Source organism: Hippoglossus hippoglossus, chromosome 7 (assembly GCF_009819705.1).
Source record: "Hippoglossus hippoglossus isolate fHipHip1 chromosome 7, fHipHip1.pri, whole genome shotgun sequence".
Classification (NCBI taxonomy): domain Eukaryota; kingdom Metazoa; phylum Chordata; class Actinopteri; order Pleuronectiformes; family Pleuronectidae; genus Hippoglossus; species Hippoglossus hippoglossus.
This window is the reverse complement of record NC_047157.1, coordinates 13,476,568-13,493,120: the sequence shown is the minus strand read 5'-3', so window position 1 is coordinate 13,493,120 and position 16,553 is coordinate 13,476,568. Positions and strand designations below refer to the sequence as shown.

General features: G+C 43.0%; 1 protein-coding gene across 2 annotated transcripts; it reads left to right on the top strand.

Annotated features, from left to right (window-relative positions):
* The first annotated feature begins 625 nt into the window (after positions 1-625).
* On the top strand, positions 626-14,957 carry plekhn1 (pleckstrin homology domain containing, family N member 1). Of its 2 annotated transcripts, XM_034590727.1 has the most exons (17): positions 626-835; positions 2,883-2,973; positions 3,078-3,239; positions 4,629-4,709; positions 5,244-5,334; positions 7,095-7,228; positions 7,728-7,877; positions 9,119-9,199; positions 9,300-9,375; positions 9,627-9,772; positions 10,069-10,221; positions 11,339-11,343; positions 11,436-11,667; positions 12,206-12,361; positions 12,719-12,979; positions 13,218-13,278; positions 14,163-14,957. In XM_034590727.1, exons 1-17 carry the CDS (start codon positions 762-764, stop codon positions 14,345-14,347), a joined length of 2,139 nt encoding a protein of 712 aa, XP_034446618.1. In that variant the 5' UTR covers positions 626-761; the 3' UTR covers positions 14,348-14,957. The 2 variants fall into 2 exon arrangements, with proteins under 2 accessions (XP_034446618.1, XP_034446617.1); XM_034590726.1 differs by lacking the exon at positions 11,339-11,343 and having other exon boundaries at positions 11,425-11,667.
* The last annotated feature ends 1,596 nt before the right edge of the window (positions 14,958-16,553 follow it).

Below are 16,553 nucleotides of genomic sequence, written 5' to 3'. Positions count from 1 at the left end.
CCCAAAATGTGATGAAATGCTAAAGAAAAATATGCCACAAAGAAAAGACAGAACAATCTAATCGTGTGATACACTAAAATGAATTATCTGTCTCAGTTTCAATATTCCAGGGCGCTTTGGCCTATTTTTTACATCTACGCAGTTTTCTTTCCAAACCAATAGATCAATTATAATTGTGAAACATAAATTTTCCCAGATACTTGCAGTTTCCAAATGACACTTGTTGAGTTTGAGCATGTGAGTCAATAATAAACAGACTGCAGGCATTTTCCATGTCTGGACATGCCAATGGAAGCTCCCATCTTGCCTTTGAGTGACACACACCATCCATGTTTAGTGAGCACTCATTGCAGCGGTCAAACAACAATGAGGCCCATTTGGCCCCTGGAAGGTGTGAAATGGCACACTTCTCCCTGAACACCCCCCACACCCCTGGTCTCTGTTGTTGGGATTGATTTAACAGACAGAGGCAACTCACAGAAGGTGTGAGTCCTACTGGTTATTCAGCGCACACACACACACACACACACACACCCACACACTCACTGTCTTTGACACAGCCCCAAACTCCACCCCTGTTACGCACACACTCTCTCACCGGTCTGACTTCTACACCCTGCCCACTTCTCCCTCAGTACAAGTCTGACTTCAGCAGGGAGCACACTCACACAAACACACACCGCACTACTGGATAACACTCTTCCATCACAGGATTCATTTGTCTACAGAGCAGCAGCAGAAGCCTCACAGAGCACAGCAGCATGGGGAGCAGCATGTCATGTGTCCCCCAGCACAACTTCAGATTCTCCAGTAAAAGCTTCATACGCAGAAACAGGTAAGAACAATCCAACCTGTCCTGGGGATTCTTACTGTACTCGCCTCAGTGTGTTCACTCAGAGCACATGTCCTGCCCTTGACTGCCGTTTGTTATTTTAGACTCCGCGTTTCAGCCGGAAGGAATTCCTGGTATTTCTCGGGGTTTGAGCAGTGGGGTTAAATGTAGGTTGTGAATTTTGTGACGCCGGGTTGTCAGGATCATATGGTTATGCAGCATAGTCTGGGTGTCGTGCCTGAGTGGTGCCTGTCTGGGCAACGGTGTCAATGATCCAGTTACCATTTGCCTCCTCTTTGCATCCCTCTGAAGATGATCTGCCAGCTGTCAAGTCAATCTGGTTTCCCCCCCAAAGTCAGGAGCTGACCCACAATCATTATCAAGATCACAAGAGGGCAATTATAATCCATAAAAGAAACCGTTGGGTTTATGGCACCTGATAGCGTGTAGTGATCTGATATGAAGGCATAAAATACAGGAAATGACAGACATACTTAGTTTTTATATCTGGTCTTCTTGAATCCGTTGGGATTATTTGCCCGGGCATGTTACAATTGGCGCAGCCCACTCTGCTGGACCAGCACATCTGATTCTGACTAACCTCTGCTACAGAACATCTGTCCTGTGTGATGATTCAGGGTCTGGTTTGATAGAATGTGTCATGTTGCTCTTCATTTTCAAATAAAAATAAGAGACAGGGCAAAAAAAACCAAAACAACGACTCTGGGCTTATACACCTTCCCAGTGGGATTGATGGATCAGCACAGGAACAATGCATTCAGTGTTCCTGCTTCCTGTGCACCCTACTCGCTCTTTGTGTTGCTGAATCAGGCCAGGGTCAGGTATTCCCTTCAGAGAGAGGGGAGTGAGGTGCATTGAATACCACAGCAGCGATTTGGAGAATGTTGGGTGTGTAAATCAACTACCTATCTATTATCTACATTCCTCTTTCACGTTGCAACAGCAGATTGCATCAGTGTGCACGTTATTAATATTTTTCTCTTGTGTACGTGAGCACAAGTTAAACAGGGACGTGGCAGAATAGTATCCGTCACCGAACACTTGTCAGTGATTGATGCTGGACATGGACTTCCTGATGAGACAGACCTTGATTCCCACCGTGAAAACAAAAGCCTGCGTTGTTGCACCGAGGACACTGGTACACATATGTGCAGATAAGCAGATAAACTGAAAGCTGAGACTGTAAAAGCAGTCCCACAGTCTTATCGTTGCAGTGGGGGAGCTTCCTCGTAGAGACGTGACACTGATGGTAACAGATGAGGGTCATGCAAAACAAAGAGGGACATTGAATGCTGATTTTCCTATGCACATCCTTAATATAAGAAACATAAGAGCTGATTGTTCTTATCATTTAAATGGTTGGCATTGATGGACCGAGGACAAAGGAAGGGTCTCTGGTTGATCCACTGTACATTACGCGAGATAAAAAAAAAAACACAATTCAAAGTTATTTACCCACTGTGAAATTTGACATTGAAAACCAGAGTGGCACTAGAGCAAAGTCCCCTAAAATGTAATCAAGCTTTACCAAATTTCACACATTCAAAGATATAAGTGCCCTAAATCTGCCTGTTTTTACCAACAAGAATGATTCCCTGGGAAATAGCAAAAAATTTGAAAAATGCCATGTCTCGCAATGGCTTCTTCCCTGATTTATACCACAGACTTCATTTCACGTAAATCCGTTTAGTTGTTTTCATGTGATTTTGCTTGCAAACAAACATACAAACCAATCATGAAACAAAAAGACAGGGGTGAAAACATAAACTCCTCAGCGCAGGTAAAGAGCAGAAAAACAGATAATTAAGTCTCTGCCACTGAACTTGAAATGCAAAACAGTCTGAGCAAAGACGGGTGTGTTAAGTTCATCTCTGCATCTGATAACAGTAGGTGACGGTAAACTGACAAGAACAGGAAATGCTCCCTGATGACTCTGCCGTTTGGGATTGAGCTGAACAGCAAACAATGAATAGCTGGTAAACACTGGAGAGTGAGTGGTAACACGTGGTTTTTCCTTTTTTTTGAGCAGCAGCCGCCTGTTTCGCAAAAACTATCCCCAAGAGGGGCAGGAGAAGTCCAACAGCATCATCAATATCCTGTGCACTGTCACCCCCAGGAAGGTAAGAACCCTCCCTCAGCTCGCAGGAGACTAACCTGAAACTCATACCAGAGAGAACTGCTTTAAATGTCTGTTTATTTTTACTGACATTATGATTGGTTGCAGGAAATGTGCCAAAAAGATCTGCAGTCAATAGACAACATAAAATGGAATCCTCCGTTTCCTTACGACCCGGCCAGCGGCTGGAAGAAGAGCAGCATCAATGTGAAGAACTACGGACGCATGATTCACAGCTCCAAAGTCCGTTTCCGCTTCCTCCAGTGCCAGGTGAGCGAAACGAAAACAACTTTTTAATGACGATGTTGAAACACCGGGAAAGCAAGTATAAAGGAAAACAAAACTAATGCTGCACATCCTCATTGTGGTTAATGGGGTCTGAAACAATGACCAAGCCTACAATGACACATCATGCCAGTCATCCATGTGATCAGCGTGAGTGTCAATCCCCCACCAAGGAAAACAAAAAAAACAGGTGGAGAATAACATGGACAGACGCACTGAAACTCGCTGTGAAATTGACGTAGTGGCAGGCAGTGAATAATCCAAGCGGTTTTCCATGAAGCGGACCGCAGCCTGTGTTTGGACATGCTTGCTTCTGCTACAGTTGTGAAACATCTCCCAGAGAAAACCTCAGGGCAGAGAGAGAGAGAGAGAGTTCCTCTGATCCCAGGGACTGATAGAGGACGTGACGTCTCCGCACTGTGGGAACTGCAATTTATCAAAGCTGTGACACAACAGCTCTGTCAAAAAGTAGAAAGGAAAGATTGTTGGACGGAAGGGCATCATGATGCCAAAAGAACACAAAGTGTAAGACCTAGAGGAACACCACAAAGGAGGCGTGACTTACCAAAGTGTTGACAAACAAAGAAGATTGCTAAACAAGTTACTTTAAAATCACAGCTCAAAGAAGACACACCTTTCTGGAAATCCCTGTCATTTCTGCTAAATCAGAACATCTCCCGTAGGCGCTCCACGAATCGGCAGGTGATACAAGAACAAGACATTCTGATCAACTGACGACTCAATTTGTGTGAGACTTTTGAGACAAACACAAGTGCTTAACACGATGAAAACAGTTCCCCATGGCATGAATAAGGAACTAAAATGGCAGTCAGCTTAAGGAAATACATTTAAATTTACTAGATCCATTTCATACATTCATACGTATCAGCCCCATAAACATGCCGGATTTTTTCATCAAGATCCATTGATCCGGATCTGCAACACATTTTAATGAGTCCTTCCACGCACCATACAGCATCTGATTAACAAACAAACAAACAAACAGACGCACACAAAAACCGAGCTAATAAATACAGGAAGTGAGAAACCTTAAAAACAATTGATCTTTGTGATTGTAAAATGATTCTCATCTGAGACCAACATCAGGAAAAGACACATTGCGGAACATCATGGGTGTCCAGACATGTGCCTGTGTGTGCGAGGGTTCATTTCATCAACACTAAACCAGCTGATTCTATCGCTCAGTTTTCCAATTAGGGCAGCGTCATGTTAAATCAGCTCCTGTGTGTGTTTTGAAACCCGAACACGTAGTAGGTGAAACGTGATAGCTCTGTAAAACAAGGATTGTAGTTTTCTTACAGTGTATTACGTCTTAGACAGGACATTTTATGATTTTCCCTATTATCTCCGCAGGATATACATGATTGTTACCTGGATCTCTTCCAGACACACCTTCACTTTGTCTCTAACAACACAACTGGACTAACATACCAGGTGAGTTTGCTTTCACTTTGACAATTTCAAAATGTTCACGACTGATCCTTTCAAATGCTCCGCTTTATCTTTCGCTATGATCATTCCCAGGATTCATTTTGAAATTTTATAAAACATTCTTTGGGGCAGATTTCTATTTTACATAATCGTACCTTTTGACCCTGTCAGTCAGCAGAGTGTTTGTAAACAGAAAGTATGATTAAGTTACTTCACCATGTGTAAAGCGTGAGCAGCCATTAATCATCATTTGACTGTGTCTGTTGTCAGCTTAACTTCTTGTCAAAAAGAGACAGCTATGCACCTTCGTACAGTATAAGTTAGCATATACTGTAGATGATGGGAAATGCTAAGTATGCTGGGATTCAAGGGTTCCCTCAGAGTTATGGTTTAAGATAATACAATTAAGAGCTGAACAGTTGGCTCAAACGGAGTAGTTGGAAATGGAAATGTTGCCGTGAGCGCTTTTAGTGACAGAATGAGAGAATGTTTTTGCGCAAAGAAGCGTGATTGAACCTTTTGTTGTCTTGTGTTCAGGGAACTCTTCCGCTGAAAGAACTCTCCATCTGTAACCTGCAGCAGAACTGCAACCACAGTCAACCCCAGGAATTCGCCTTTCAAATAAACGGTAAGTTCAACTCCAGCGTAGAGAGGACACAAGTGTTTGTTGGCACCGAGCCCTGGAATGTCATAATCATCTGTTTTGACTTTTATTGGTTGTGTTGAATTTATCTAATCAATCACTCAGCCTGATTGATTAACAAATCCAGCAGGGTGTCTAGAAGTCAACTGCAAACGTCAGACTTCAAAAACAAAAGACAGAGGATGAATTAAAGCAGTTGTCTCAATTATTTATCTTAATTTATTACGCATACTCAGTTTTTTTCCCTCTGCTGGTGGTCTGCTCTGTTTTAAGTTATGGATCAAAGTAAAAAAAATCTCCTCACTGCAAGAAATCACACGCTATTTTCAAGCTGCAGCATTTCGTATGTTGTCACATTCCAGTGATTCAAAGGTGCTGCGACCCCCTTCACCTCCACTCAACCCCAAGACTAACTAGAGCCGGGCCCCCTTCACCCTTGGTCAGGGGGCCAAAGCAGCCCTTAAGACCCTGCTTGTTAGACGACAGGTGCACTTCAGTCGGCCCAGCTGTCGTGCAGAAAAGCCCGGCTACCGCTCTTAGCCTTGTCACTGCGTATAATCTATGGCACATTCCAAAAACTGCTCCGGTTAATGCCTGGTGGAAATGCCACTTAGCTTTTGAACTCTGGGTAGACGAAAACAGTCTGAGGCTCGATTTCTTTTCATTAAGTAGAAATGTGATGCTGTGGGGACTACGGGGCTGTGGTTCTTGCCAGGGACTAATGTAAAACTACAGAATTTAAAAAATGGACGGTTTCTTTGTTTGCATTTGATTATAGTTTCTATCTGACTGACATCGGAACCGCCTCCACTGTCACAATATTGACACTCACTTGACTTTCCCGGATCAAGCTTGTTATTTTGTGGTATTGTGTTCCAGCTTTTGTTGCAGTGTGGACTCTCATTTGCTTTATGGGATTCACCACGGACAGGAAATATGTAGCGGAAGCGTGTCAAACGTCTGAGTCAAATGAGGGTTCTCACAAAGTGCTTTCCTCCATGAGCGCTGCGGAAATATGATTCAGCTTTAGTTTGGAGTGGTGTTGGTGAGTTTATGGGTGACGAAGCGAACACAGCACGAGACAGTCTGTAAAAATCCCTGTAAGCTTTTACACAGTTTGAGTTTACGTTGCTGTGAAAGTTAGATAATGAGACTTAATTACCTTTAACAATAGTTAATAATGTCTATAAACTGACAGAGTAGCAATGTGCTTCCAGTCCCAAGAGTTTTCCCTTCACTCGTCTTGTTTGAACTAGGGGAGCACATGGTGGTCAAGGTGAACAGATTCCACAGTCCCGACTTCAGGAGCAGTCAGTGGGCCATGTTTCCAGACAATTACCACACAAAGCCAAGGGGCTAGAGTGAAACTATCTGTACTGGTTATCTGTGGTATGTGTGGGACTGATAGATAGAATGAGATTCCAGCTCTTTTCATCCCAGACCCTGGTCATTCCTCCTGAGTAAACACTGTGAGGGGGAGAGAGAGTCTGCTCTGACTTTTAAATACCAGAGGACGCAGGTCAGACGTTAGATCTTCTCACAGTAGGTCTTATATGTGGTTTACTCATTTCAACATGTGTTAACATTTATTACATAACTTGTGCTAAACAGCCAAGAACGCGGTGTGTGGACTCACGGTCAATGATTAACCAATGCGTCAGAGAATTTCCTGAAAAAAGACTTGAGAGAGAAAATTCACAAAAGACACTTTCCTTTTTTGACCTTGTGACCTTTGCACCCTGCAGGTGTCAGCCTCAGCTCCATAATTGTCTACTGTGCCAACCAAGACGAGCTGGACCTTTGGTTTGGCCTTCTGAAGGAAAGCATTGAGGCAAATGGAGGCACCGCAACTACAACCGAAAACTTCACCAGAGTGAAGGTAAGACAGACAAAACTTTTTAATTGCCACCTATCTCGAAATAACCTGTTATATTATATCAAGCTGCATAAAAAACTGCAACAAAATGTGGTTATCATCTTTTAACCCACCTGGTGGATTAGCCAAGAAAGTGGTTTGGCTTCAGCCGCTCCTGAAAACAGGATGTGTGTGAGCCTGTAGATTTGATGAGTCAAGTAGGTCACTGCTGGCTCTCCCTGAGGCCTGGATACTAAGGAGTGGCCTTGACCACATCACAGTCAATATCAAACTCACATCTGCACAGGGTCGACTCCACACCCACAGGTGGGGGAACGGCTGATGAAACACATGCACCTAAGTGTGTCACGAGAAAATAACTGAGCTGACAATGTTTTTGTGAGCATTAGCTTAGATGAACAAACATTCGACGCTTAAATTTGCTTAAGGGCAGAGGACTGGTAATATTTACATTGCTGACGATTCTTCATGACTTCTGTTTTCCCCTGTGTACCTTCTGTAGCTGAACCAAGACAAGGCTCCCGAGGGCAGAGAGGAGCTGAGAAACTCCATCAACAGAGAGCCCATCTACGAGTGGGAGGGCTCTCAGCGAGACAGCCTGGGCCCCATCACCTATGTCACCAAAGTCCGGCTGCAGCACCTGCCCTGTCAGGTACGACATCACCGCTGTTTATCTAGAGTGAATCATCATTTCTGGTCACGCAGAGATAAAACACATGATCTGGGTTCTTAACTATTTATGGGAATGTGCAGTGGCGCCACGGGTAGAGACAATCACGTGATTGGTAGTTTGTTGTCAGGGTTCCCCGACCTGCCGTATCCCACATTAACTCCTGACTACAGCCGCCTGTAGGGATACACCATGGTTTCAAACTCTGGGAAATTTTCTAATTTAACAAGCTCAATAACATCAGCTCAAAATCCAGGTGACTCACAGTTCTGAAATTGCGCAACACACACACTACCTCAACACAATGTGAGGAGTGACTGAAATGGGTGGAGTCCATATTTTTGGCAACAGGGTGCCTCTGCTGCAGATGTAACTCTGGTTTCCTTATTTTTCTATCAAGGTGCAAAACAGTGTCAGACACCTGCAACTAGCCGGTGAAGAAAACACGACTCTGTGCGAACCAGATCAGACATGAGCACAAAAAAATAATGTTGATAAAGCTTCACATAACAACCAGTAAAAAACCGGAGTCATGACACAGCATGCGTGGTTATCTGTATGGGCCCGAGCGCCAGTCCCTATTGAAGTGTGTGAGATTTAGGGCCTGGTTGTGTGAGAGCCGCTCGCCAGGCTCACAGTGACTCAACTCACCTCACAGCTGGAATGTCAGCTGTCTGTCCAGACACACCTTCCGAGAGGGAGAAGAAACATAAACTGCTCGTCTGCCGCACCTTTAAATGCCCCTACGGCCGGCCGGACTGAAGATCTCACTGGGATTTAAACTGTGCCTCTCAACAGAGTATTAAAGGATAAACACTGGTGTTTTTTTAATGTTTGCCTTGGGTCTCACGGTCGCCTCTGTGCTTTGTGTTATTCATAGTTGTATTTTCACCAAGGCAGAATGACTGGAGATTATTTTCTTACCTTCAGATTAAAGGATTAGGTGCCGTTCGCTCCTGTACAACAACGAAACAAGAGAACTTTTCAGAGATACATATATGAGAGTTAAAATTAAGCTTTAATATGATTTAGATTCTCTTTGACTTTAATGTGCCAAACCTTTCTGAGCACCTGAAGGGAGAACCAGACATCTCCACCGAGGAATCATCCGTCATATTGGTGTTGAAATTTTTATTATGGGAATATGTAAACAAATCATCAGACAATGGTTGACTGGTCTTGACACACGTAGCTCACTATCAGCTATTATCTTGTGTCGACAGGAACAGAGTGACAGACTCCTGGTGATGTACCCAGCCACACTGATCATCCTATCAGAGGAGAACGACGGGCTCTTTTACAAGGTACCACTCTTCTATACTTACTAATATCCTGAGGTGTGTGCATGAAGCGTTTCCATTGTTTATGTCTGTGTAGTGTGTCTAACAGTCATTATGATTACAGGGGAAACTTCCACTCAACATGATTACTGTGACCACACCCTGCCAAGACGTCAAGCCCAACACCTTTATGATTGAAGGTAAATGCAGTGAATCAGTGAGCTGCTCTACTCTGGACATGTTAAGGGGATTTTAATGGGTGTGTGTTCTTATGCAAGCTTTATGTTAAGTGGCCTTTTGCATGGATCTACCAGTGTCACAGAGTAAAACCCCTCTATGAATGAGCTGGTTTTATCCCCAATGAATGACAATCTGACTATAGCACATTCCAGCGAGCGACTGGACCGAATGACAGCCTTTGTCCCCCCCCCCCCCGCTCCTCTCTTCCCAGGGAAGCTCATCAACCCCATAGTGGTTTCGTGTCTGGATAGGACCACGTTCTGCGACTGGATCCAGCATTTCAAAGCTGCTGACGTGCCTGTTCTCACCCCCCCGCCCCCTGTGTATGACATCATCTACACTCCGACGCAAAAAGAGGTGAGACCCCCCCCCCCCTTCCTTTCACGGACCACAAACTATTACATTGTTCACAACTGTAACTATCCATAACTATCAAGGAAGCTATCCACACTTGGTTTGTGAACCTGTGGGGACATGGGAGGGTTCAAGTATGAGTAGAAGTGAAAGAGCACACAGACAACATGGCCCTGCCTCTTTTGTAAATCAAATCAAAATAACTATGATATGATTTACAATAACTACATTTGTCAAATTTGGTCTTGGTCAAAATATCTTTTTTTAAATGTTTAATTTCTGGGTCCTGTTATTTCTAGGCTCCACAGTTCGACAGGTGGAGTGGAAACAGCCAAGGACGAAGTGAGTCCCTTAAGTTCAGCCAGTCGACAAGCGGACGTGGGCCCCACAACCTTCAGCTACCCATTCATGAAGACAACCCCCTCACCCCAGGATACGCTGAACCGCTCTGTGTAAGTCAGCCATGTGTCAATTCTCACGTTCAACTGTTCCTGGACTAATTAATGCACCATCAGTACAATATTAGCACAGATATAAATGTGGACGGATTTAGCTTTAGACATAGAACAAATGTTTGTTTTGGTGGAGCTGAGCAGCAACACATGTCCTTTACAAAGTTAATTATTAAGTGAGGTCTAGATACCTAACGGCTCCTCTTGCACCCACAGAGGAGGAATAGGGAATCCTCAGGCCTTTCAATAAAAAAATCATAACAGTTTTTTATAATATTTATATTTTTTAGTAAGTTTTTATTGGTATAGAGAAATACGCGGTTAATAAAGTCTGATTCAGCAAAGATGTTTAAGAAGTACTGAAACTCTCAGCTCTATCAGGACATCTAAGCTAACTCCCCCAGGAGAGCGGCTGTGTAGGTCGACTAACCCACTCAATTGAGCGAGGAGGGGGCTCAATGCCCAGAAGACAAGTTGTTGTTCAGCTGAACCACCGCTCACCCTATTAAATTGATAGAGACTCTTTTCTCCAAAAACACAAAATGAAGATAAAAAACAATGATGTAAACAGGAGAAACTGTTTCATATATTTGCTCTACAAGGACTCACTGGTTAAAATCTCTGACTCTATCTGTGTAAAAGTAGAAGTACCACATTAACGTTTCTACTCAAGTAAAAGTAATACTTGTTTTTAAATATACTTTATAGTATTAAGTCCTCTTCCCTAATGCAATAGTCTACTACATCATTAACTGAGCCTACTGTATATTCAGTTTGATTTAATAGTACAGACTACTTATTTATAAAGAAAGCTTCAGATGATGCTCCTGAAAACATATTGTCAGTTTTAATGGCTGAATCTAGGTGGTGTTTCAGGTGTTTCTTCATCCCCAGTAATGCTGCTGCAGCAGGAGGCGGGGTCTAATGATCTGATTGGATCTATGGACCAATTCCCCCTCGTTATTCATTATTTATGAAAAATATAATCAAATGTGAACATGTAACACAATGCATTGTAAAAAATGTAGTGAGGTACAAAGTACATACGGTATATTTGATGATAAAGTATATGTCGTGGAGTAAAAGTAGAAAGTAACTGAAAATAGAACCATGTGAGTACAGGTACTGTAACGAATATACATCCCAGCACTGGCTATGACTCTTGGCTGACTCTTGCCCTGGTTGTGTTTGTTCTCCGTACAGTACAGCTCCAGCCGCCCCTCCTCAGCCGAGACCGCCCGCCTGGGCAGCAGGAACAACAGCATGTCTTCCCACACCAGGCCCGAGCGTGACCTACGACCTTTGTCACTGCGCTACTCCTCACCGCAGCACAACTCCTACCTCCAGCCTGCCGAGAGCTCGGTGGGGTCTCAGGTCTACAGCACGCCATACTCTGCCCTGCACCATGTCAGCCCGCAGCGGCTGGAGAAAGCCCCACTTGTCAAGGTAATTCAGTCTGGCGTCTAACCCGATAACCGAATATTCCCTCAGAGACCGTTGACTTATTTTACATGTCACGTGTGCAGCTACTAAAATAGATACGAGCAGGAGGACAAGTGGGGTCATGATATGTGATAACAAATGAGATAATAGTGCAGAATCGACGCTGAAAGAATAATTTATGTGATAGTGCAAAGAATGAGACCTCTATTACATTTAATTACGATAAACAAAGCCACCAATCACTAAACCTTCACTGATGGAACATCCTCGCATTACGTATGGCAGTTAAGAGTTTTAAACACAACACTGACAGCTGATTTATGAGACAACGCATAGCACTGCTGCAGATCAGAACTGGCATTAGTCCAAATCCTCTACTTGGTAATCGGATCTGGTTTATGTTATTGGCTCATGTGAATCTGAGGAGCATGTGAGAGAAAGTCAGATGAGACGAGGGGAAATAAGTGATTGATATGCCTCTCATCAGCTGGTGTTTTAAACTAACTCCTGCCTCTGTCTGTCCGAACCTTTTTCTGATTAGTCGAACAGCTGGAGCACACCTCAAACATCCCTGAACTACTCCCTGAACGGCCCACAGCGCCACTCGGACATGTGCACTCCCCGACAACCCTTATCGCCGCTGTACGACGAGCCGTGCAGTCCCGAAATCTACTCCCTGGATGAGGCCATGCCATTGGTAAGTGGGTCAATGATACTGGATCCATAGGTTCAATTTACACCTGCACAGCCTCTCTGATATCAAGCATCGCAGACACACACACACACACACGCACACACACACTTCAGTGAAAAAGTAAGAAAGATCAGGCACTGTTTGTGCAGAGACTTAATAACAACCAGCAATTATTTATTCTGGGTCTGTATATTCAAATTAATTACTGAACGTGTGTTTACCTTTAAGAATTAAGTTTATAATATTTGCTAGTCTCTGGTCACATCAAATTGGTCACACACTTAAATAATTCAAAAGTAATTTCTTAATAACAAGATTTACCCTCATTACTAAATCAACGTTTTATGAATTTTATTAAAGGAGGAGAGCTGGCAAGAGCCAATTCAACACCACATGCACCACCTCCACCACCAGCAGCAGCAGCAGCAGCTCCTACCGCCCTCCTTCCAGCTCCACACCCCTCCCATGGGCAAGCGCGGCAGGAGAAGCCTGGTTCTGACCAACACCCAGGGACAGGCTCTGAGCCTGGACATGGAAGGTCCTCAAAGCCACGCAGAGCAGAGAGCCGAGGCCGTCTCCAGGCTAAAGCTCCTGCCCGTGCCCGGCCAACTGCAAGAGCAGGTGAGAAACATTACAGTACTCATCTCTCAGGACGCTCCTGTTCCTGGAATGTAGTGGTGCAAAGTGCAGCGATGGAGCTCTGTGTGGTAGCAGAGCAAGTTTATACACTTGTTCTGCAGGTGATGTTTGAACAGGTGCCATATGTGAAACAGTCTTTGATATTTTCATGAAATATGAGAATGTTTGTTTGAGTTGAACACGGGACGTAACTTTCTCTCCCTTTCACATCTGTCGACAGATGATTCTCCCGTCGAGCTCTTCGAGGAACACCTCTCAGCTCCCTTACGGCTACTCACCAGGTAACAACTGAGGGCATGCACCCATGAACCTGATCAAACGTTCTTCTGTTTGTGTGTATTAGTGCACACGTGTGTTGACTGCATGTTCAACAGTTGATCATAAATCATTACAAAATTACTGTCCTGACCAAAAAAAGATCAGTTGATTAAACATGCCTCATTGTGTCAAACAAAAAGAGGAGCGTGCTTGTTTTCATTGCACGGCTGCATAGAATCTATATTTCTATTGAGCAACGGTGGGTGCTCATTCAAATCATAGCAAACACTGCAGCATCGTATTTCCCCACAAGTGTCAGTTATGAAAGTCAACACTGGCTGCTGCCTTCCTAAGCACCAGCAAGGACACACAACATAGCTCACACTCCATTATACCTTAAATTAAACACGGCAGACGCTCTGGACTGATTTAACTCTCTGGTCTGTCAGCAGGTAGACAGAAGGTTAAAAGCTACGGAACTGAAAGTGCAGGAAACACACAAATGAGCCGATACCATTACAGCCATTGTGGCTCTAAATTCCATTGGATGGAATTAAGAGAACACGGTGCAATGTGACTGACAGCACACAACTGTCTCACACACGTTTCTACAGGTTCTTTTATCACATAAAACAAGACTAGAATTTACTTTAGATTAAGTCTTAACCGTGCTATGATATAACAAGTGATTTTATCTGGCAGGCTGCATGTTGCTGTATCTTTAGAAAGAATGAAGGTGGAGTAGCAGTGGCATGTTGCACTGGCAGTTTGACTGTTTACACGTTGGAATAAAGCCAATCACACCATAAGTGCTTTGGAGCTATGTCAAAGTTTATTCAGTCAAGGCGATGTTTTGTCTTTCATTGTTCAGAACTAAAAGCCTGGGAATCTTCTCTCGCTCCTATAGATCACCACTCGTACCTCGAACCAACAGAACCAGATGACCAGGAAATGGACTATGACAACATTTGGGAGTACGACTGTGATACTGGAATGAATCAGCCAACGTCTGGAATTTCGACACACTGGACAGGATTAGACTATGGGGCCAGAGGCCTTGGTGCCATGGCGACCCAGCAAAGATGGTCATAAAACAAAACAATAGCCGGGCCACTCGTCTGGACGTGTGCAAACAACAGATCTCTATCAGAGGGATAATAAAAGCCAACCAGCACAGCCTGTGCTGCTCCTGCTGTGTACAGTGTGAACCGGCAGATCAAGAGACCTGCGTTGTCAGAGGTTGGGCAGTTGAGCAGTCGGACGATGAGTGCAAGTATGCAAAGCAGCAGGCTAAATAAAAATATTATGAAAGTGACAGAGTCGCACTTCAGCTGTCTGTTTGTGATGTAGCATTCGACAGAGAAGACAGCTGGTTGCACTAAAGCTTTCATACGAGTGCAAGAACTGACCGTTTTTAATTATATAAGTATTTTCTAACATGCTGTTAAATGTCTTTTTGTTTCAGCTGAAAGCTATAAAAAGCATTCCAAGAGGGCTTGTTATAGTCAAGGATGTATATTTTTGTAAATGTTGTACATATATTATTTTATTATGATACATTAAGACAAATAGATGTGGCTTTAACGGACTGCCTTAAAGGTGCTGCTGTCACTACAGCATTGTACTGATAACTGTATGGCTTCCTCGTTTCCATTTTTGTTTGAGGTGTTTATTTATATTTGGCAATAAAAGTAGAAGTTAATCCCGTATATCCGTTTATTCTTATTTTTATGGGACTGTTAAATCTGTTGTATGTATGTTACAGTAAATACAGTATACTACTGCATATATTTGCTCTTTTGAAACAAGATAAAGCTGATGAGTGAAACTGATTATATTTGATGAAATGATGTGAAAAACCAACAAGATATCATTCATGTAGGATTCCCTCCCTTTCTGGGCTTTAAAAGCCAAAATTGGTCCCTATCAGTGAAATGCATGAAAACTGCATAAAAATCCAATCAGCTGAGTGTTTGTATGAAAATTCTGTAACAGCAGGACACAATGCATTTTATAGCTCCACCACGCCATCTACTGGAGAAAAATACATTAATATTAGTGAAGAAATATCTCTTCTGAATACTTGGAAATTATGTTGAATAAGTTTATCATAATGTATTAAATCAAACTAATTATTTTGACCTAGATTAGATTTCTAGGGCATTTTGGATTATTATTAATTACTTGAAAACTGCAGCTCACTCAGCTGATCCAATTCATATTATCATGTGAGCTTGTGCTGCCCTCTAGTGTTTGGAAAGCTGAAACTCCAGGAATATTCAGAGGAATAACAACACACTGCACACAATTCAATTTAATGTTGTTAAACTGACGTCGATCCACGAAATATGAACAGCTCACAGAGCAACTTAGATAAAATACTGTACAGTCTTCTATAAATCATCTATCATGAAAATCAAATTCATAAAATACATAATAAGAACACTGGCAAAGAATACAGCTCCCAAATAAATGACACAATAACAACTATGGGGGTTTTGTCATAGTGGAAAATGTTGCAACAGATATGATCTCATTCATATCATGAAATAGTCAACAGAGTCCCTTTGGATAAAATCAGCTGCTACATAAAAGTAGTGGAAACAAAACATGCTCCAACAGCACCATTTAAATTGTTTTTCAGGGATTCAAGTTAATCCATTTATCACAAGTTCATCAAACATCCTCAACTCAGCCGAGCTTTGCTGCTAATCTCACTCACTGAAACCTCATTTACAATCGTCTCAAACCTGTAAAGTCTCCTGTCCGATAAATACACGTCTCATCTCGCCCTGCCGAAGCAGAACAGCTGTTATTAAACGAAACTCTTTCCATTCTATGAAGGCGTCGGTGAAACTTGAGTTAATAAAGCAGTTACAGAGCAATCATGGAACAGCACACTAAACACGTGTCATATTCGTCCAAGGAACTAGGTCCTGCAGTGACTCAGATCCAGGATTCACGGGAAAATTGATAATTTCAATGGTGACGTGTATCGAGGGCAGAGAGATCAGGCCTCAGTTGTGATGTAATTCCTTCTCGCTAGCTGCCGCCTCCATCTTGACGTACTTACGCAGGTATCGGATTGCTGACAGGGCACTTACGTTTGCCAACAGAACTGTGAAAGTACAATACAACGAAAAGGTTAGTCATTGTGTTACTTATTAGAGAATGAACACAAATACACTGTGACAGAATAACTACTGTGTAATTTCAGTCTTTAAAAAGCTGCATGTGCAGGCTTTCAGTTATATGAAACTAAATTACTGCTACGTATGAACTAGCATACCAGCTTTCC